This window comes from Panthera onca, chromosome B1 (genome assembly GCF_046562875.1).
Source record: "Panthera onca isolate mPanOnc1 chromosome B1, mPanOnc1 haplotype 2, whole genome shotgun sequence".
Taxonomy (NCBI): domain Eukaryota; kingdom Metazoa; phylum Chordata; class Mammalia; order Carnivora; family Felidae; genus Panthera; species Panthera onca.
Window position 1 is genome coordinate 143,478,561 of NC_138342.1, and position 23,413 is coordinate 143,501,973.

Genomic DNA, 23,413 nt, shown 5'->3' on the forward strand with positions numbered 1-23,413 from the left:
TATCAACAATATAGTGTGTTTATTTTATAATTATTTCCTTCTACAGGTTTAATTAAATTCTGTCATCAAACTAAGATTCTTATTTAAATTATTCCAGACAAATGTTGCTTTCAATATCAGCAGTAGTTTCATTGAAAATAAAACCTATTAAAAACCATGTTGTTTGATGACTGATATATACATAAAAGTAATGAAATCATTTGTAACTTACTATTGATTTCTATTTTCATTATTTATGTTAGTATTTCATATGCACTTTGACAGACACCAACTCAGGCTCTTGCAGGAAGGCACGGAGTGGTTAAAAATAATTAAGAAATGGACGAAAATAGAAGACCATGATGCTAAGTACTCCCCCAAATTAGGAGGATATAAGAGAAGAAATTACATCAGATATAAATGGGAGTATTTTTTTTAAAAGAATGTCAATAAGTAACAAGGGATGCATTTTAAAAGAACACAGGAGGAGATGAAGGATTCAGAGCAGAAAATTAAATTTAGCTAACAAGAGAAAATACTCTGAAGACCTGAAAATTTTGATGACTTTAATAGTTACACAAACATAAAAATACTAAATTGCGGTAGTTTGGGCATACATTTCAATGTCTATGGGGCTTACGCACTTAAATTTTTATTTTAACCATTTCAATGACATGAAATTTGAGGATATTTTTTGTTTCTTATGCTTAAGAAATACCAAGAACCTATTTTAAATTATGTACTATTCTTATAACTAAGATATAGGCTTAGTGGCCTATAGCATCTAAACAGTTTTATGCACTGGTAGCAGTGATCTACTTTGGCATGTCCTAAAAGGGAAAGATAGGGAAGAGCTGGTGCAATGAGTTTTGATACAAAGATACAAACACACAAAACTTAGCTTTTCCACCATGTAATATTTCCTCTTGAGTAAACCTGAGGGGGTAACCTGAGAAGACACTATCTCCAGAGGGCCCTCTGTTGACTCACTACAAGAATACAGGTGCATCTAAGACCACCACAGCTCATCATACGCTTTTGGAAAGGAAGAATCCTGGCAAAGCCGACTATGGAAAAGAAGATGGACCTGCTAACTGGGGTGGCCAAAATGTTATGAGGGATCGGTTTGTGTAGGAAAGGTGCATATAAAAAGGAAAACCGACAAGGATAAGATGAGACAGAATGGTGGTAGCAAACTAGTTAACCTTTCAGAAGTTAATAATGTATTAAGTGTCATAAATAAACAAGTATCCTTCTAGGATACACACAATACAAATACATCTATAACCAATTCCAAATGTGTCTATATATTTTTTAACTGATACAAAAATTCAACATGCATTCATACTGATATCTCCAATTCCAATCCAACATCTCAAGATTCTGTCCAGCCTCCCCTTTTCCATGTTCATAACTACTCTCTCCAACAATAAAAAACATGGATTTACTTATACGATCCCTCTATTTCCTTAATTGCCCAACAGAACCCATCTAACAACCTTGCTGGCCATCTCTTCAGCATAGAAATTCCAGGAATATTCCCCACTAACTACGCCATGTTCTTAGGCACAAGTAGCCACACCGCCATAGTGTATTACGAGGCTCAACCATTCTCCATTCACCACTATGCAGGGGATTCACTGACTTACTCTGAGCCAAGGAGGGGAGGGAAGGAACCTAATTCTTTTCTCTCTCTCCTTATAGCTCCATTAATTATTAGGAGAGGAGAGCTGAAACCTCACAATGTGCAAGTGACATTTGACAATGTCTCCCTGTAGAAATTGCTTTATATACCTTGAAACCATTTTTATTATATACCTAAAAGATTAGATTTATTCTATTAGATTTTCTAGGTGAAGTAACATGTTAATCATTTTGTAGTAATCCTTTTCATCTGTTACGACTTTTATCGGGAAATCTAGTTTTTCCGACATTGTAGAGCTATCTTATTATTTTGTAGTATTGGAGAACACGTCCCTATAGATCTCTTGGGTTTCCCTATATCTTAGGAGCAGAGGCACTGATAGCCTTCTGTTTTGTATTATCTATTCAATTTTGTTTGTATACTAATATGTATGCAAGACGGTGATAATTCTGCCTCCTATCTGGAAGAAAGGGCAGATTTGTTTGCTTCCCAGTAAAGTAAAAATAATGTCTCACCACAAGGCAAAGTTGGAGCAGGCTTCTTTATAGCCCATTTTGAAATATCCAGATTTCCTTAGCTGTGACACAAACCCAGTGTGTGTTACTCTGCACTGTGCCTGTGGGACTCATGGGAAAAGGAGAATTGACACAAATATAAACATTATGCTCCTTGTGTCATAAGTAATAAATTACTTTGTCTCTGACCCAGGAGTCTTAGGTCTTCTGCTAGCATGTATAAACCCTGGCATCTATTTGCAAGTAGGGTAAACATCTCAGACCTTTCATAGTTCTTTTGGCAATGAGGATGGGATGCTCACAGAGATATAGTTTTCTGGAAATGAAAGGATACTAAGCTCCATGGACCAGATCAGAAGTTATGAGAAGATTGTTCAAGACCCAGTAATGAATGCTCAGAATGCTGTCACCTGAGTCATGAGCCAAAAGTAGAAAAAGGATCATCCAGTGTTCTATCTGTTATTGACAATTTTGAGCCTGAACAGCAAGAGCTAAGGTTGGCTGAATCTATTTAAATAGTGCTCTGGTTATTGTTTACTAGCCACCAGCCAGGAGGAGGAATGTGGTGCTATCTTGACAGTAGGATCAAGGGTTCTCTATTTCCAAATGAGACAGAAGGCTGTGTGCAGTCATCCAAATGTACTGAAGAACGCTGGACTAGGGAAGAGATTCAAACGTGTATGGCTAAGTTGGATGCAAGCACCATCCATCATGCCTGATTCTGTTGGGGAAGGTGACCCTGGATTCAACTGTGGCATCTGGGCACATTTACAATATGGAAGGTAAGTCAACGTGACTTTTCTTGTGAGGATTTTTAGTACCAACTCAGTATATGTTGGGGTTGCTTCTACATCTGAACGTATAGCAGGTATTAACGTGCTATACGTTTATACTTTGCTGTCTGATAAGTATCAGCGTAAAGTCTCCCTTATCAAGATATAGCCAAGAGCCAAGAGTTTTCTAGGGGGAAAACCTCCTTGCCACTGTTGCCACTTTCTTATACAGATGATGCCCTACTTGTTGGAAAGTCAGAAGCTTCAGTCTCAATGACTCTGACTGTAATATTATTACACTTCCACCAGCAGGGATGGCTGAATAAACTCCTGAAAAAATTCACAAGTCTGCTTGCTAAGTGAAGTTTCTTAGGACTATCTGGGTGGATTCACAATGCTCAGTCTCACCAACAGTGAAGGCAAACTGTTATTCCTTTCGTCATCAGTGCCATAAAGCAGTCCCAGTACCTAACTGGACTTTTTCAGTCTTGAAACGTGTATGTTCCTCTCCTGGACATTTTGCTTCTTCCTTTATATCAACTAAACCAACAGGCGTATTTGGAAGCTGTCCAGCATGCTGTATCATACTCCCAATCTTTAGGGCTCCACAACCCTAATGGACTCTTTCAGCTTCAAGTCTCTGTTGAAATTTTTTTCAGGCGATGCTATTGCTATTCCAGTACTATCTACTGACTCTGGCCACGTCCTTTTGTCCTTTGAAACAAACATGCATCACATGTTTGAGTTTTTGGATTACTTGTAGTCTGACAGCTGTGAAACTTTTATCACAAAATTACTAAACAGGGTGACAGGTAAGGTATCTAATGCCCTTTACTATCCACAAGTTTCAGATATTGTAAGCATTCGCATGGTCTCTTCAAAAATCTCCTCAAAGAGGTTTCTGACTGCCTCCTTCACTTTAGCAAAGCACTTTGGTCACTGAATTTTGCTGTCTCCAGAAAGGGAATTTAAGCCTCTCGGGTGGGTCCTTAGTAACTAACAAGATGAAAAGACGTTCTAGGTACCTATTTTCAATACTCAGGCTTTTTCTTTCCTTCTCCTAATGGCAAAGTCAGGCTGGCTTGGTTGCCGTATCCTGCAGGTGACAGCCTGTTCAAAGGGAATTGTGGGAATTCAGGCTTATTTCTGATTCAGCCACTTGGATTATCTTGTTGGATTAACATGGTCGTGGATCACACTGCTCACTTAAGTCCCCTGACCGTAGTCCATGAAGCTAAAAGTTGCAAACAAAATGCTTCTCTCTAACTTCTATTCCCCTTGTCCCTCCTCAGGTGGACTCTTGTAGATGAAATGTTCATGTGTAGTGTTTAGGAGCTGATAGGAAGAAAGGGGAAATTTTAATTTTTATATTGGGGTACACTAATTTTGTCTTTATAGAGTGAGAGCAACAACCTCAGTGCCTAGGGAGGGGACCCTTAGACTCTGGGAGAAATGGCAGAGGGTGAGACTTTAATGGTCTTTTGTCTTTCAGAGCCACCCTTATTTCTTTCCTCCTCGAGGAAAGTGCCCTCGTAGGGCTTTCCCAAAGTGTCGCAAGTGCCTTAAATTTAACTGCTGGATTTTCCTTTCCCTAGATATGTTTTTCTCTATTCTGCTTAATCTAACTGAGAAGTCTATCAGAAAGAGAAAGCGATGGCACCAGATCCTGAACCTCTCATGCAAGGCACCTGCCAATACCGCCAGAAGTCTTTCCCATCTCCATTCTCCACCATTCAGTGAGATGGCTGAATGCCATTCAGTTGGTTGCTTCAAAAAGTGGACAGATTGAAGAGACTGCTTTCAAGCATCACTCCAAAAATAAGGAGTAGAATCAATTATGCTAATTCAACTGGAAAATCAAAGATCTTCTAGTGGGCTGGAAGGTCACATTTGATGCACTGTCAATCTGTGTCCACAGAAAAATGTAGTTGTGACTTGCAGGTCACGCCCGTTTTAACATTATTTTGTTTCTACAACACTATGTGTACTATTGGAACTATAACCTTGTATGGAAAACAGGCATTCATTTGCCTCCATATAGAAAACGTGGTGATTTGCACCTCAGCGGTGGTCTAAGAGAACTTCACCTGCTTTGGGAAGCACCACCAGTGGATCATGTGGCTCTCAGAAAACTGAGATCTCTCCTAAATGAATCACACTTGGCTATTCAGTTCCAGGTGGCATACCAGACTCATTTTTTTATGAGCACCTTGACAGGAATTTCTCTCTACAACATGAGGTACCCAATTAGAAAAGTTGATACAAATTTGGCACTGATCTTAGGTGAAGTGATCAATGATACCACATTGTTCCTAGCAGGCATTTGTTCAGGTGATTGGGCAATGACCCCGGAGTGGGAAAGGGAGACACTGTTGAGGTCAATATTGGGTTCCCCCCCCTTTTTTTTAAATGTTTATTCATTTTGAGAGACACAGAGACAGAGCGTGAAGAGAAAGAAGAAGGCACAGAATCTGAAGCAAGCTCCAGGCTCTGAGATGACAGTAGGGAGCCCGACATGGGGCTTGAACCCATGTACCATGAGGTTATGACCTGAGCCGAAGTGGAATGCTTAACTGACTGAGCCACCCAGGCACTCTGAGTCGAGGTCACCATTGTATGCAGGTTGCTCTCATTCTTCTGCTTGGAACTTCCTTGCAATTCGCCTTAATTAAATGCTGCATGAGACAAACTAGTTGGAAAGGTTGATGGAGTGGTGTACTTACAGAAAAATTCTCTGGAAGTCAAAAGATGTGGAAATGAAAGGTGGGATATTGTTTGGAGGTAGGGCGCCATGGGTTACTCGTATTTCTGTGCATCTTGCAATCAGAGGCATTGGGTGTTTGTACTGTACAATCTTTTCAAAGATTTTTGTGTAGCAAATTTGGACGATATTTTCTCCTGAAGTACTTATTTTGAATTTTCTTTAATTTTCTTTCAATATTTAAATTGTATATTTCCACTATTTTCTGAATCTCATTAATCTGGTTGAGATAATTTATGTTGGTCTAATGACATAATATTTAATTTTTTGTTTCACTAGATTTTATTTTGAGACTCTGTTATTTTACTACAATGTGTCTATGTTTAAATTTCTTATTTATTTTAGTTGGTACACATTATACTTCCTGTATTGTGGATTCATGCCTTTCAACATTTTGGGAAATTTTTCCATTTCTCTTATTATTTTTTTCACCTTATTATTCTTGGCTTCTCCTTCCATATTTCAGAATATTTGTTTATACCTTTTCATTCTACTTTATATTCTTTATTTACCTTTTGGATCATTTTTATGAAGCATTTTCTGAAATATGTGTGCTGTTTTTCTGAAAGGCACAGTTTGCTTTTGTTTAATTGGCTTCCTTCAGGGGCAACAGTGTATTCAGTCCATTGCCAGTTCACATAACAAGACTAATTTCCTTGGTAGACAGAATTTAGGGTGGAGGGAAATTAAAGAGCATTACAACACATAGTGATTATACAGAGATGGTGAGAAAATACATATCTTGCTTATACAGTCACAGAAATGGGTAAGGCAGTCACATACCAGTGGATCAAAATCTTTTAGATTTAGATTTTATTAATGATCAGTATTTCAAAGGCAAATGTGTGGAACAGACATAGTTTTGCCAATTTTTCAACTTCCTAAGGAGTTACAAATAAATAAATTTTAAAACTTACAAAAAAAAAAAACACCCTATAATACAACTTGAGTTTTGTGAAAGGCTAACACATGGTCACTAACACAAAAGTAAAAAGGTTAAAATCTCAAAAATACATCAATATACAAATTTAGAAATTTGTTATAACTTTGTCCTAAACTCATTGAATGGTAGCTACCAATATATGTAACTCAAGAGTCTTGAACAAGCCAAGAAAGTAAGCCTATGTCTCTGTTAAGGTTAAAGAAAGAGAGTTCTATATAACATAATCCATAATGCAATCTCTAGGAGAAGATGGGGCAGGTATTTAGAGTATGGATACACACGAGAGCTTTAACCCTCAAAAATACAGTGTGCTCACTTAGCTTCAAAAAGCCACCTTCCAAAGCTAATTATGGTACTAAGGTGTTTTAAATTATAAAATAAAGATGCAGTTAAGTTTCTTTATATAATACAAGTTGAAGAAAAATGATTTAGTCAGTGAAACAATTTAGAAGCAAGGCCAAAATATCCATTGTCACAGCAATAACATATTGTTCATTATTTATAATTGAACAGATGGAAGAATTGTCCAAATATTTAACAATGGAAGCAATTAGTCTGATGTAACAATCCTTTTATAGACATGGCACATAGTTTTCAAGTTTAAACTTAATTTTCTTAATTTTCCTTTTTCTTTTTGGAAAACAAAAATCATTCATCATTCTAAATTATTTCCCTTAACTTTATGTGTGCATTTAAATACACTAAAACTTATTAGCATATTATAAAACACTAAATAATCAACAATTAGAATATAGAATATAGGATATTATGAGAAGAAATAAATCAAAAATTGAAGAGCAAAGTAGTTAGAATTTATTTTTGCTCAATATTTTCCTAGAAAATATTTAAACAGTATGAAAATTCAGTGATTATTTTTACTTGTTCAAGTTCAACTGATTAAAAAATTATACTTCGCCTTTACTTGGTAATGATATTTAACCCAAACATGCAATATTTACAGAAAAGATATATATTCATTAGTTTCTCCTAAATAATTTTTGGCTGACAAGAAAACATTACATTGGAAGTTCACCCTCAATTGTTGTCCAGGGCAATAACTGATATCTATACCATGCTAAACACGTAACACTAATAAATGACTCCAAACTTTCTCATTTCTGTCAACAGAGTTTTATGCTTACCACCACCTCACTTTTTTTGTTCCTAAAATCTGTTCAAATAAATTAATGTCATAATTATATAAGGTAATTAAATATGATTTAATATATTTAAATATCAGTGCAAAAATGAGGGTTGGCTTTCTAGGAAACCCAAGTTGAGTGTCTCAGATGCAATGAAGGTGAATATTTTTTAGAAAGTTCATATCTAAATAAATAGGTATGAAATGATTGCAAGGGCTGGGAATTGAGTCTCATAAAAATTAAATAATATTCTGTCTATTAATCTGTCTTTTAGATTCTTGCTCCATTTTTTGTTTATTTATTAATTTTGAGAGAGAGAGAGAGAGAGAGAGAGAGCATGAGTGGGGGAGAGGCAGAGAGAGTGGAGAGAGAGAGAATCCCAAGCAGACTCCATGCTGTCAGAGCAGAGCCCAATGTGGGCCTGGAACCCAGGAAGCTGTGAGATCATGACCTGAGACAAAACCAGAGTTGGATGCTTAACTGACTGAGCCACCCAGGTGCCCAAAGATTCTTGTTCTATTTTTTTTTAATTTTTTAAAATGTTTATTTGTTTTTTGAGAGAAAGAAAGACAGTGCATGAGCAGGGGAGGGGCAGAGAACAGGAGACACAGATCTGAAGCAGGCTCCAGGCTCTGAGCTGTCAGCACAGAGCCCGACACTGGGCTCAAACTCCCGAACTGTGAGATCATGACCTGAGCCGAAGTCAGACGCTTAACCTAATGAGCCACCCAGGTGCCAAAATTCTTGCTCTTTTTTAAGTAAAAATTTAAGAATTCACTTTTTTCCCAACAACTGAATACAAGAGTTTGCATTTTGTTCCTCAATATATGCTGAGGGGGTAAGAAAAAGGACTATTGGAAACCGAATCAATGGACAAGGGACAAGAAAGGTTTTCTGACATTTAGACGTCCCCACGAATATAGACATTTATCTCACAGAACACATCTTATTAGGCACCTGTGCGTTGTGTGTAGAAGCCTGTACTATATGTCCTATTGAGTTCCTTTCAAACCTGAAATTTTATGATAAAGTTTAGTCGTATTATTTCCTTCAATGTTCAGTGATTTCATAAGAGCTTATCCCAGTCAATGATTCTGTTAATATGATGCAGTTGTAATCGTGATTGAGTTGACATACCTAAGCCAAAAGTAAAACCTAGCTTATGTTGAAAAGCAGTTCAAATAGAAACAGTGCACATGTATTTCTGAATTTTGATCTTCCAACATAAAATTAGTTCAGACAAAGTATTCAGAGGAAGGTACACAGGACAATTACATTCTAAATACTAACAGATATAACACATCCAAATGGTGAAGTGTCAAGAAATATTTTATCTTTCAAAATGTACATAAAGCTACTAGAATTAGTAACTGTTACAAGGATAAAGTAATAGAATACTTCAAATACGGAAAAAATAAGGAAAATGAAGACATAATAGTAGAATGTTGAAACAAAATGGGATTTTCTCAAATTGTAGTAAAAAAGCAAATGGTTCCCCACTAATGCTATTGTTGTTCTAGTTTATTAAAAAATAAGAATTCAAAAACAATAATTTGAAAGGATGCAAGCAGTGGTTCTCAACTATGCCTACACTTAAAAATCCCCTGAGGAGCTTTTCAAATTCAGATTCACAGGATCCCATCCCAAACCAATTTAAATAGCATGTCTGTAGCAAGAGTTGGGAGCTCCAGTATATAATGGTTAAGTATTCTACTTGTCTTACCTCAAAACACACACATACACACACACCCAATTTCTTATATATATCTAAGGAATTCACCATTACTAAGTTCCATTGCAAAGCACTGTATGACTAAGTATGAAAAAAAGAAAAGAGTTCAAAATCACTCAGTGTGTTGTCCTCAGGGCGTGCTAAGTTCTAAAACATTAATATTATTTATTGACTTCTACTCAGCAAATGTAGTATCCAATTTATACAAATCAGTTACAAATATATCCATGGTCTAATATAGATGCTTTATGGGAGAACAATTCCTAGTTCTTACTGAAATGATACAATCAAAATAGACTTTGCCTGAAAAAAAGAAACAAAGACCTTTATCTTTTGTGTCAATTTCAGGAATGGTTACCTCTCAAATAACCTTCAACAGACTTATATTTTGATTTTTCTGTCATTGCTGAATTTAAAAGAATTCAGAAAACATTTGTTCTTTTAAAATGAAAGTTTAACTAAGCACACATAAAAAGCGTCAATTACTCATCCTAACAGAAAAAAAATCAGGTATTACAAAAATGCTTCTTATAAAAATCACAAAAGTCCCAATATTTTTTCAAGCAAATTGATTTTTTTCATAATTGTTCATCTGTTCCTTTGTATTTTTGTGTATACATTATCAAAATACTCTGCTGAGGATTTCTAGACAAGCTGACAAGTTCAGAACTTGAATTCTAATAAAATAACTATTCCAAATTGGTCACACTGTGTAATGAGATACACTTTCTAAAATTATATCCTAGTTTGACTGAAGTTTTCCTTTGGCCACCTTGTGATAACCTCTTTCCCACCCCATCCCCCAACTTGCACCTATTATACTTTGTAATGCCCTCACCTCCATTTAAGTTGTTCAGTGGAAACATGATTTATAATTTCCTATCCATAAATTGAGCTGAAGTTAATGAGGAAGCATTGTGGGTCCAAAATAGAATCTGAAGGGATATTATTTGTAGTCGTAAAACAAACAGCCATATGCAAGGGAACCAAAATATAGAAAGATCATAAGAAGACCAGCAAAGCAGCACTGGGCTTTCATCCTCAGGGTCCCACATCCTGAGCTGATAGTACCTGGCTTCTTGTCAGTATTATTTTTTTTTAATTTAAATCCAATCTAGTTAACATACAGTGTAGTAATGGTTTCAGGAGTAGAATTTAGCAATTCATCACTTACATATAACACCCATTGCTGGTCCCAACAAATGCCCTCCTTAATGCCCATCATCCATTTAGTCCATCCCCCCATTCAACACCCTTCCAGCAACCCTCAGTTTGTTTTCTGCATTTAAGAGTGTCTTATAGTTTGCCTCCCTCTCTGTATTTATCTTGTTTTTCCTTCCCTTCCCCTATGTTCATGTTTTGTTTTTTAAGTTTCATATATGAGTGAAATCATATGATATTTATCTTTGTCTGACTTACTTCACTTAGCATAATACCCTCTAGTTCATCCACGTGTTGCAAATTGCAAAATTTCATTCTTTTTGATCAGTGAGTAATATTCCATTACACACACACACACACACACACACACACACACACACACACACACCACATCTTCTTTATCCATTCATCCATTGATGGACATTTGGGCTCTTTCCATAATTTGGCTATTGTGAATAGTGCTGCTATAAACATTGGGGTGCATGTGCCCCTTCAAATCAGTGCCTTTGTATCCTTTGGATAACTACCTTCTTATGCAATTGCTGGGTCAAAGGGGAGTTGTATTTTTAATTTTTTGAGGAACCTCCATACTGTTCTCCAGAGTGACTGCACCAGTGTGCATTCCCATCAGCAGTGCAAAACTTTATGAAAGAAATTGAAGAAGACACACAAAAAATGGAAAAACATTCAATGTTCATGCATTAGAAGAACAAATATTATTAAAATGTCAATACTACCCAAAGCAATTTACATATCCAATGTAATCCTTATCAAAATAACACCAGTATTATTCACAAAGCTATAGCAAACAATTCCAAAATTTATACAGAACTAGAAAAGACCCTGAATAGCCAAAGCAATGCTGAGGAGAAACCAAAGCTGGAGGCATCACAATTCTGGACTTTAAGCTGTATTCCGAAGCTGTAATCATCAAAACAGTGTAGCACTGGCACAAAAACAGATATATAGATTAGTGGAACAGAACAGAAAACCCAGAAGTGGACAAAATGTATGACTAACTAATCTTTGACAAACCAGGAAAGAATATATAATGGAAAAAAAGACAGTTTCTTCAGCAAATGGTGTTGGGAAATCTGTACATGCAGAAGAATGAAACTGGACCACTATCTTACACTCTACACAAAAATAAATTCAAAATGGATGGAAGATCTAAACGTAAGACAGAAAGCCATCAAAATCCTAGAGGAGAAAACAGATAACAATCTCTTTGACCTCAGCCACATGTTCTTACTAGACACGTTTCATTGACAAGGGAAGCAAAAGCAAAAATGAACTATTGGGACCTCATCAAGATAAAAACAAAAAAAAAAACAAAAAATAAAAAACAACAACTTCTGCACAGTTAAGGAAATAATCAACAAAACTAATAGCCAACTGATGGAATGGAAGAAGATATTTGCAAATGGCATATCAGATAAAAGGTTCAAAATCTGCAAGGAATTTATCAAACTCAACACCCCAAAAACCAGTGAAGAAATGGGCAAAAGACATGAACTGTCACCTTTCCAAAGAAGACATCCAGATGGTTAACAGACACATGAAAAAATCACTCATCAGCAGGGAAACACAAAGCAAAACCACAATGAGATACCACCTCACACCTGGAAGAATAGCTAAAATTAACAACTCAGGGGCTCCTGGGTGGCTCAGTTGGTTAAGCATCTATCTTCAGCTCAGGTCATGATCGTGTGGCCCATGAGTTCTAGAGCTATGTTGGGCTGTGTGCTGACGGCTCAGAGCCTGGAGCCTGCTTCAGATTTTGTATCTCCCTCTCTCTCTCTGCTCTTCCCCACTCATTCTATGCCTCTGCTTCTCTCAAAAATAAATAAACAGTAAAATAAAAAACTCAGGTAACAACAGAATATTGGTGAGGATGCAGAGAAATGACCAGTGTTTAACATATCAGAAATACTTAGCTGATGGATTAGAAACCTCAAGCAAGGAGCTTCATGGTCCATACTAACCCTAGAATTTGGAGAACATAATTAATGTGAGTTCCAATGCCTATGAACTACCCCAAAGCTGTTTAAGGCTTCCCTGTCAGAATTTGCTTAGTGTATTGACAAAATTGAGTGATCCAAGAGCCAAAATAAATATCCTTTGACCCCTGCACCAATCTTCTGTTTTCATCTCTTGATAAGTAGATGCTGAGAAATAATAAAATTAATTTTTGAAGAAAGCATTAGCCTCTGTGGTCTTTGTTCTTGATCCAGTACCTAAACAGCTTTGGGCTTTGTCTTACAGAAAAGTAAAATTAAAAGAAGGCCTTATTTTGAATTTCAAATCCAATAAACTTCCAAAAATTATTATTAAGGATTATTTAATGTAAGGTCTTACTGGGATAAGATCTTCATTTAGTTTGCATTGTTTTATACAGCCAAGCCTCATTGCTGTAAGATTAGTATTGGTGGTCCATAGGCAAAAAATCACCAAGTTAAATTAGAATCAACAGAAATTAGGATGGTGATTAGGGTTTATTAAAAGCTCATATTCATTTGAACCACATTCTTTTTACTTCATTTGTATCAACAAGGCATGTATTTAGAATGATATATATGCAAATAAATATTAAAATAATAATGCAATAGTTTAGAATTCAATGGATCACTCAGAATGGTTACAATTCAATGGATTACTTACAATGGTTTTATTAACAATATTCATAAAGTCACTGAAAATGATTTGTAAGTTGAGGCTTCACAGGGTGCTCAATACAAAGAACAATGGAGAAACCTCATGGCATTGGAAGCATATGTGACTTAACCTACTTATGATAGGTATATTTATCTTGAGTGGCGATATAATTGTGTTTATCCAAAATCATCAAGCAAGTCCTCCCTTACGGTCTCGAAAGGAAGACATCATTCATGATTGTAACTTTATGGTTTGTAAAACTAAATTATAGAACTGATCATCTACTAGGAGCATCCCTAAGACAGTCCCAAACAAATAGGTGGTGGATTAATGTTAGCACGCTCTAGGGACACCCTGGACACAAACATACTAGTTCCTCCAGCACATATATTTCTAATGTTGAGAGAGACGTAAGTTTATCCTAGCTAGATGCCAGTAGAAACTCCAATCTCTTCCTTGATTCAACTTGTTCAACCATCAATGTTCATCAAGTACAATTAAGATTAAACTTTGCTTGCCATGTAGCTCTACCCACCAATCTGAATATTATAATCTTCAGCCTTCATTGTCATTGAATAAATCAGTGTAATGATTTACATTGTCAAGTAGGATTACATAATATGAGATAGATTCATTCCCCCTTGTGCTGAAAGCATGAATTTTCTTAACTTGCAAAGCTGAGATTCTGGACCACGCTAAATTCACCAAGATCAAGGTCATATTGAGATAACCAGTACCATTCTCTGTTCTCTCCTAGCATTATATACCTATAAAACTTCAGCAAATAAGTACATGGCACCTTCACCAAGATACACAGTAGTAAGCACCAAATAAGTACTATGTATGTATTTACTGACTGAATGATTACGTCTTAACACTGCAGTGCTATTATTAAGGTTAGCGATTATAAATGCAAGTTTAAGTTGTCAAGACATATATATTATGATAAGGGATGGTTCATAAAGAGGTATCTACAAAACAAAATGTTCAGGTAGCCAACAATTTTTGGAGCTCCCTTAACAATAAGCAAACTCAGATATGAATTGAGGTAAAGTTATTTTATACTTTTCATGTATCCTATTTAATGTGAATATTCATATAGTTTCTTAATGAGATATTAATGTGTTTAATTATAGGGCAAGGTTCCATGGGGGACACAATACAACATGCAACATTTTCTTTTTAAAAATATTTTTTTAAAAATCTAAATTCATAAATTTACCTGGCCCCAAAGTTTCATGTAAGAGCTTGTGAGCCTACATTCTCTTCTGTCACATAATCAAAGAAAATTTATCAGTATCTTATTAGGTAAAGTTCTTAAAAGCTCCTATATATTTAAATAATACAGGACACCAAATCAAGAGGCAGAATAATGTAGAAGAGAGAACAGAGGCACTGAATCAGAGATGGAAACACATCTTGGTTTCAATGTCAATAAATATGTGAAATTTGCCATATCTTTCTGATCTTTAGTTTCTCATTTGTTAAAAGGGATTTGGGGGGGTTAAAAGTAATACTATAGGAAATAACAAGATAAAAGAACTAATGATAATGACAGATTGTAGCTGCTACTGTCGTTATAATCATAATAATTTTTAACATTATCATATGACATGCTTCCATTTCTGACCTCTTTCAAAGTACCAACAAAGGAAATGTTGCTTTTCTTTTTCTTTTCTTTCCTTTTTTCTTTCCTTTCCTTTCTTTCCCTTCCCTTCTCCTCCCTTCCTTTCCTTTCCTTCCCTTTACTTTCTTTTATTTTTTTTTCTTTTTCTTTCTTTTTTTTTAGAGCGAGTGCCAGCAGGGGAGAGGGGGGTAGACAGAGAATCTTGAGCCCCACACCTAGTGAGGTGCCAGATGCAGGGTCAATCCCACCACCCTGGGATCAAGACCTGAGCCAAAACCAAGAGTGGGACACTCAACTGACTGAACCACACAGGTGTCCCAGGATATGTTGCGCTTTTTTTATTTGAGTGTTCAGAATGTTCACAATTTTAGTATTTCAAACTTTAAAAATTCTGATATAAGAGAAACAAATAGCATATGAAATCAGATTCCAAACCAATGAGATTATTTGCACTTTTTTAAAAGATAAATAAATAATTTGGATGACCACATGGGAGAACTAATAATTTTATTCACTTAATGATAAATACACATTACGCATTTCATAATAAATGACTATAATTGCCTTTACCTGGGAAGAGTAGGTATGACCATCTGAACCACACACTGGGTTGGTATAGACCACTGGGCACTGCTTGCAGGTGGACGATATGGGACCCCTCCATTGTTTGTGTCCTACTGCATCCTTCACACTGTTAAAACAACAACAGCAACAATAACCACACTTAGTACATTTTTTAAGTACATAAATTTATATTAGCATCATGCCTTTTCTGCACTGTCATTCCAACTCCTGAAGATATATTATAATCGGTAAACTTAATATGGTACTCTTCATCATAATCTTCTATGTCATATATTAAGATTTTCCCATAATAAATAAGAATGTATTCCTTTAAAATATTGTGCTAGTCACATGAAGACAATAGTTATGTATCGTCATATAGAATGTGTGTGTGTAGCTTATAGTTGTGATGTGTTTTTCATAATCCCAGAAACAGAAGAGAAAATTGTTTGGCAGCAAAGAACTATTCTATTAAGAACAGTAACAAAAAAAGAACACCTAATTCACCAGGTATACCCAAAGTGCCTGAAAATAAGAGCAGCTTACTTTGAGAGAAAAAAGCAATAAAGAACTTTTCCAGCAATGACTAAAATTTAGAATGCCAAATTAGTAGGCTTAGTGATAGCCACTCCTCTTTTTATTGTGTAAAAATACCTCAAAATAGATCCATTAGGCTTTTATCTAGAATAACTTGGGAAAACCCATTCTCTTCTGCTACCTACACATAGAATTGTTTTTTCTTTTTGATTAAACTACTTATTGCTCTGCCTATTTGTGTGAACAATTTACATAGAGAGGGTAAAGTGCTTAAAAATAAGAAGCAAAGCAACAGGGAATTTATGCAAAAATATTTAATACTTAGAAATCTTTTAGTCAATCAGTAGTCACTCTTATTCATTAAAATTGTTTATAGAGAGAATAATTCCATGTGTCTATCATGATGAGAAAAGATGTTTTACCAGAAACATTTTGCTTCCAATTGCTTTCTTGTTTTCACAAATTAAATCAAACTTACACAAACGTAATCCCAAAATACTATTAAGAAATATGATACTAGTTTCCATTATAGGGAAAGAAGTTCAAACTATGTGTTTCAAATTTGGTAAAATTTGGATGGGCACTGAGAAAAGGTTTTTATCCTCTCTTCCCCCACCCAACAACCTTGCTTCTCTCAAAATTTTTCATGAAGCTATCATAGCTCCAAACACTTCTCTTTATTTTAATTTTGTCACTTTTTTCCAAAAGACTGCCATAAAATTCTGCCTGGCCACAGAGTTCATCTCATAAGAGATAAAATGGGAAAATTAACCATGCTACTATTACTGATTAAATAGCTGGCATGAAATTCTAATGGGAATTAAAACAATAACTGAAAAACTTGGAAAATTGCTCTATACCACTTTAAGACTTATAAATTACATAAATGGATTAGAGGGGGGGAAATATTCTATTTTCATTGTTCTTTCACATTGTATAATCAAAATAAAGTACAAAATAATGCATGCAGATACTTTAGGAGACATTATTACCAAGCTCAGTTTCCTAATCAATAAAAATTATTTTATTAGGGGCGCCTGGGTGGTTCAGTTCCTTAGGCATCAGACTTTGGCTTAGGTCATGATCTTGTGATTCGTAAGTTTGAGCCCTGCATCAGGCTCTGTGCTGACAGCTCAGAGCCTGAAGCATGCTTCAGATTCTGTATCTCCCTCTCTGCCACTCTACTCTCCATGCTCTGTCCCTCTCTCTCTCTCAAAAATAAATAAACATTAAAAAAAGTTTAAAAAAAAGTATTTTATTAGAAGAAGCTGTATGATTTGGGATATATGTACATATGTGTGTATACATATACTATACATAAATTATATCTTTTCAATTCACCTCATTTTCCATTCATACCGTAGAGAACTTAAAAAAAAAACCTAATAAACTATAGAAACTAAAACACTGTTATACTAATGACTTGGTTTTATTAATATACATTTTATGATTCATTAGGAGATCTTTCACATTTAATTCAAAGAATAAATATATAGAGAAGTAAAATCTTTTTAAAAATTTAAAGATTTATTAGAAATTCTTGTAATGACTTCTTAATCAGTGAAATTGCAATTGACTTGTAAAATAGGTTTGGAGGTTAAAACACACACACACACACACACACACACACACACACACACGTTGGTTATCTTTATTTCCTTCAAAGCCAGCATTGCTGAACACTAAACACTTTCAAATTCCTAATGTGCACCCATAAAAAATGATATTTTTTATTTAGACTTCATCCTGGTTAGAATTTGCTCAAGTATCATCAACATTATAAATATTATATATTGTATTGCATACACTTGCACCATGATTTTGAATAAGAGTTGATGCCAAACTCTACCATTTCTTAAGCCAGTAGAGTATTTAGTTATGCTTATTTTGAAATAAATGGATTAGATGGGATAAGCTAACCAGAATTCATGTTTAATACCTTCACACCATAACACATAGAGAAGGAGCAAGGAATCATGAAAATTTTAATATACTCACTAAATCCAAAAGAAATCCCTTAGCATTTTGGCATCATAAGACTGTCTTTATAAAATAAATTTTGTATTTAACAAAACAGTCTAGAAAACATGAGCCTAAATTTGAAATTTGAAATTCTAAATATTATAGTTTTTATGTGTTCTTAAATCATCTCAAACTGTTTGATGTGACTCACACATGAAGAATATTAATTGTTTATTTAATTTTCTGTAGAAAGACAAATTACATTTTAAAGGGCAGCATAGAATAGGGGTTTTCCAGGCATGGATTCACATTGTAATTAAGGTACAAATACAAATGAATTTCTAGGAATCTTATTTGAATAAAAAATATTTCTACAAATTCAAAAATCAATTAACAATGTACTAATGGGAATCACCAGATGTACAAAAATAAGGCATGTACATTTTTAAAGGTTTTTTTAATGATTATTTTATGCTTAAGTAATTTCTACACCCAAAATGGGGGCTCAAACTCACTACCCCGGGATTAAGAATCACACACTCTACTGACCCAGCCAGTCATTCTGGGTCAGTACATTCTGGGATGTAAATTCTTTATTTCAAAAATCAAAATATCTAGAATTGAAATAATAAGGGATTTACACATGAAAATAAGTGATATAACAGAGGAAACACTCAGGGACAAATAAACTGCATTGTTAATAAAGGCTTTAGGAGTTGAGCAATGCTGATTATTTCTAAAGGTAGGAGTTGGGCAAGGCTTTGCCGACATCTCACGATAGGACATATATATGGTTCCCTTTCGTGCTAAGCAGTGCCCACTCTGTCAGCTAGCTGTGTCTCCACTCACTGCTCACCAGGAACGACATTTTTGCATCCCTGACTCTATGTTATCAAAGATATCATGTGATTCAGAATTTTTTTTGGTTTGGCATCAGGAATGTTCCTCAGAATTCACATTACTCACAGTCTTGTTTATTAAGATATTTGTCTTGTTCTTAGGAAAGTTCGTGAAGTAGATGAAGTTATAACCGAAAATTTCTAGGACTTAAGTTGGTATCTATGCGGTGTATGTCGTATGTAATCATACAATTACATGTAAGTGGAGATTCTTTGTTTGTTTGACTTTTAATTATATTTTGAAGGTCCTATTTAAGGAAGAACAATCATGTTTCCAAGTGAGAGACAAAATCATGGCACTCAATGTACAGACCAAGATGGGCAAAGTGAAGGGCTAAGAAAAAGGTAGAGCCGGCTCCGGTTATTGGCATGAGAGTCTGGCACTGTGGCAAGAGGAATGACAGGTAAGAAACCAGCATAAGCAAAAACATCACTGGCATATTATTCTGTGAGGTGGGGAGGGGCAGAGAGAAGTCTGGCACTGTGGCAAGAGGAATGACAGGTAAGAAACCAGCATAAGCAAAAACATCACTGGCATATTATTCTGTGAGGTGGGGAGGGGCAGAGAGAAGGAAAGAGAAAATCCCGAGCGGGCTCCATGCTGTCAGTGCAGATCTGGATGGGGGCTCGAACCACAAGCCTTGAGATCATGAACTGAGCCAAAATCAAGAGCCAGACATTTAACTGAATTAGTCACCCCCAGCATCTTGCAGTTAATTATTTTGAACTATTCTCAAGTAGGGCAATAAAATTTGCTCCCATTAATGAAGCGCAAGCTCAAGCTGGCTGCAAAATTCTGAAATTATTTAGAAATTACTCTTCCAATAGCAACTCTGCTAAAATAAATGTCTTAAAGGTCTACCTTTACGGTAACTATTTTTCCAAAATATATACTTCAATTTTTGAAGATTTGAGTTAAAAATTTATTTACTGACTTTATCATGACATCCTATATAGCCATAATTCTTCCCCTTAAAGAGCAAAAACTTGTATATTTGAACCCAAATAAATGAAGTAATTAAACGATAATCTATGATGCACAAAGTCAAGGATTTTTCTTGAAATCTTCTTACTTAAATATTCCACCATTCAGGCACTAGGTTAAGTTTCGTACCAATACACCTGTTATTGTGTTGCTAGTAGCTGGAAAATTAAACTACCAAAAAGAATTTATACTATTGCTAGTGCTCCTTTACATGACTTATTCTGAGGCAGTTAAATTTTATCAACTATTTATTACTTGAACTGTCTCCTGTGCTCCTGAGTTACCATTCACTCTGGTCTTCCAGTCTTCGTGTAAGACTGGAAGCAGTGGTTACCCGTGCAAGCTCAGCGGTCTTTCATTTCTCTAATAACTAGAACGTTAATTACTGCTACATCTGTTTATTCAATCACAGTCTATGTGGTTTTCTGTTTAGTTAATCATTTTGCAAATTTTAACCATATAATTTAAACACAATGTCCACGTTTTAGGATTTCCATTGATTTTTGAAAGAGCACAGATGATGTTACCAAAATGGTTAGTAGAAAAAAAAATCTCATTCCAATCTGATTTAATTTTTATACACGGCCATGTCATTAATCAGTCTTGACAAGTCAGTGACCTCCCTGGGTCTTAATTTCTTCATTTATACAATACTAAGCTTCATCAGTATGGATCATTTGATCTTGAGCATTCGATGAGTCTATAAATCTTTTATAAAATTACTTATACAAAGGCATTCAAAAATTAGAAGCATAGGCAGTGCATACGGGCCATATGTTATGATTTTAGGACTTGACAGTGTTATGAAGTGAAACAAATATATCATTATGGTGTGAAGGATGATGTTGAGTAGGCCAAGAGACAGATAGAAATGCTGAAGTTGCAAACTTCAGCTATTTCAAGGTAGCAAATGAAAGGTGTGGAGGAAGTCCAGTCTTGGGATAACTAATGAAAGAGGGAAGATAAAGTACAGCTGTGTTTAAAGAGGCACGATTTCTATGAAAGTAGAGCCAAGAATCAAATAATACTTGTATTACAGTATCACAAAACATCATCAATAATCATAAAGAAACATAATATATCGTATTTATACTATACATAATTATATATTTTTCTAAAGCTCTGTATTCTCTAAGCCTGGCATCATACATTATAAATTCTCAATTCTTTAGGCCATAAATATGCAAGCAAAATAAACGCCAATTTATTATATATTTACCTTAGAAGGGGAATCGTCAGCATTTATGTCCTAGTTTCTTAAGTGTATTTGCTTCTTTCTATGTGCACTTATAGTAATTTAACTTTTTTCCAACAAAACAATTTTATTATAATCTGATAAAACAGACACTCTTGAATACCTCAACTGAGGGCAGCCTGATGTGATGTATTTCTTGTCTGGTTAACACACCCAACATTTCAATTCCTTTGGGCAATCAGTTATTTTAAGTTCTGTCAGACTTGTGCAACAATTCTTAAGTCATTGACTAACAACTTATGATTCTTTCCCTATTGGTTATAACTCCAAAAAAATGAGGCTGCTCTTATTACTTCTTTTGCCATGAGTCTTAGAAAAGGGCAAATGATATTAACAAGGTGGAGGAAATTATCTTTTAGGGCAACACAGTTACATGAATGCTGGAAAACCCTCTGCAGAACTTACTAAAAGTGTAGTTGCAACTATCCGCATCCTATGATGTTTGTACTGTGTGTAGCAGTAATTTAAGGAATGAAGCAAGTTATAAGCAATCAATTTTAATTTTAAGTAAAAAGACATATTCAACAAATACAAAACAAACATTTATTTATCTTAGAAAACATTATTAACTACGGCTACTAAACTACAGATATTATGTAAAAATAAGTTGGTATAGCTTATTTTGCAATATGAACAGGAAATTCACTTACTCCATACATTTTACAAAGACTAAAATTCATAGAAAAAGCTCACTTGTACATGTATTTCAAAATTCAGTGACAGGAGTAATTAATAAAATGTATCTTTAAAAACTATGCATTGCATAAATTGAATACATTCTAAAAATTGATTGTAGTAATAAATTTCACTATGAACCATACTTCCAAGTCAACTTATATGATTCAGCAATGTTGCCAGAAAATCCAGTTAATTAGTGATTTAGAAAGTATATTTTTTTTACAGAGCAGTAAAATTAAACATCAGAATTTAGACTTTAAAGAGACACTTTCTTTGAACAACTCTTAAAATAATTTCGCAGAGTTATATTGCTACTTAGGTAGAATATAATTTAAGTGAGGTTTATTACAATAACGAGTATAATTGAACATAGATGTTACTAACACAACAAACCAATTAGTGAAGCCAATTTTCTATCAAAGAATGTTTCTCTGACTTTATTTGAAAGCTATGGAATCATTCCAAGATTTGAATCATGGACAAGTTATAATGATATTTGAATGACAGTCTCTCAAGTAAATAATTTTTTATTAGGCAGTGAACATATTCACGATTATTAAAGACAAAGTTCAAAATAGCTATAACTATAAATGACACTTATAAGCTCTTTTTCTTTTTCTTTTTTTTAATGTGATAGTCTCTTGAAGCAGACTGAATGATTTTTTTTTAATTTTTTTTAACATTTTTATTTATTTTTGAGACAGAGAGAGAGCATGAACGGGGGAGGGTCAGAGAGAGAGGGAGACACAGAATCTGAAACAGGCTCCAGGCTCTGAGCTGTCAGCACAGAGCCCTACGCAGGGCTCGAACTCACAGACCGCGAGATCATGACCTGAGCCAAAGTCGGACGCTTAACCGACTGAGCCACCCAGGCGCCCCTATAAGCTATTTTTCAATCTGGCCCCCAATGGGCTGAATTACTAAAAGTTCAAAATGTATAAAATGTAGATTATGTCAAATTCAGATTGTAGTGGTCTTGATCCTTGTCATTTCCACATTAATTTCAAACATTTTAATTACTAAAGCCCTTTCCATTTAACTATGGAGAGGTATATTCAACTGCAAAGATCTTGAGTGTGTAAGATTTAGTCACTAGGGGAGTTATTATGGATTAAAAATGTTTACAAATCTATTGTCAGGAAAATACATTCAAAAGATTGGGAATTCATGAACTTATATAATAAACCAATTATCTAATTAACATGTATGTGTAAATTTATTCATTAGAAGAAACACTGGTTATTTTTTGTTTGGAAACCAATAAAATATCATAATTTAAGGAATTAGTCAACTATTGACACAAGTTAAAGGTTAGATACATGCTAGATACATATACTGCAGTATTCATTATTTTAGCAATCATATACAATATGTGTTTTTCTTCAAATTCTGAAGCTAGAAATGGAGGGTGGGAGAGCTTAATTATCTTGCTCAAGTTTCCAGTGCTTGTAATTAACAGATGTGAACTTCAAGTGTTCAATTTTTTACTTTGTCACTAATGTTTTCCCTTCCATAATGTGCATATAAAGTCTCAAAAGTCATGGAAAACCCCGTATTTCACAAATTCCTAGATCAGCTTTACTTAACAGTTGAAAAATGA

The 23,413-nt window shown here is 34.9% G+C and overlaps 1 protein-coding gene across 3 annotated transcripts in view; it reads right to left on the reverse strand.

The window, feature by feature from the left end:
- The window catches only part of SPOCK3 (SPARC (osteonectin), cwcv and kazal like domains proteoglycan 3), a 493,980-nt gene that overhangs the window by 163,501 nt on the left and 307,066 nt on the right, over nucleotides 1–23,413 (reverse strand). For all 3 annotated transcript variants that reach the window (XM_078445631.2, XM_078445629.2, XM_078445630.2), the window contains exon 5: nucleotides 15,504–15,624. In XM_078445631.2, the coding sequence (XP_078301757.2) occupies nucleotides 15,504–15,624 (121 nt within the window). The remainder of the gene's footprint in view (nucleotides 1–15,503; nucleotides 15,625–23,413) is intronic.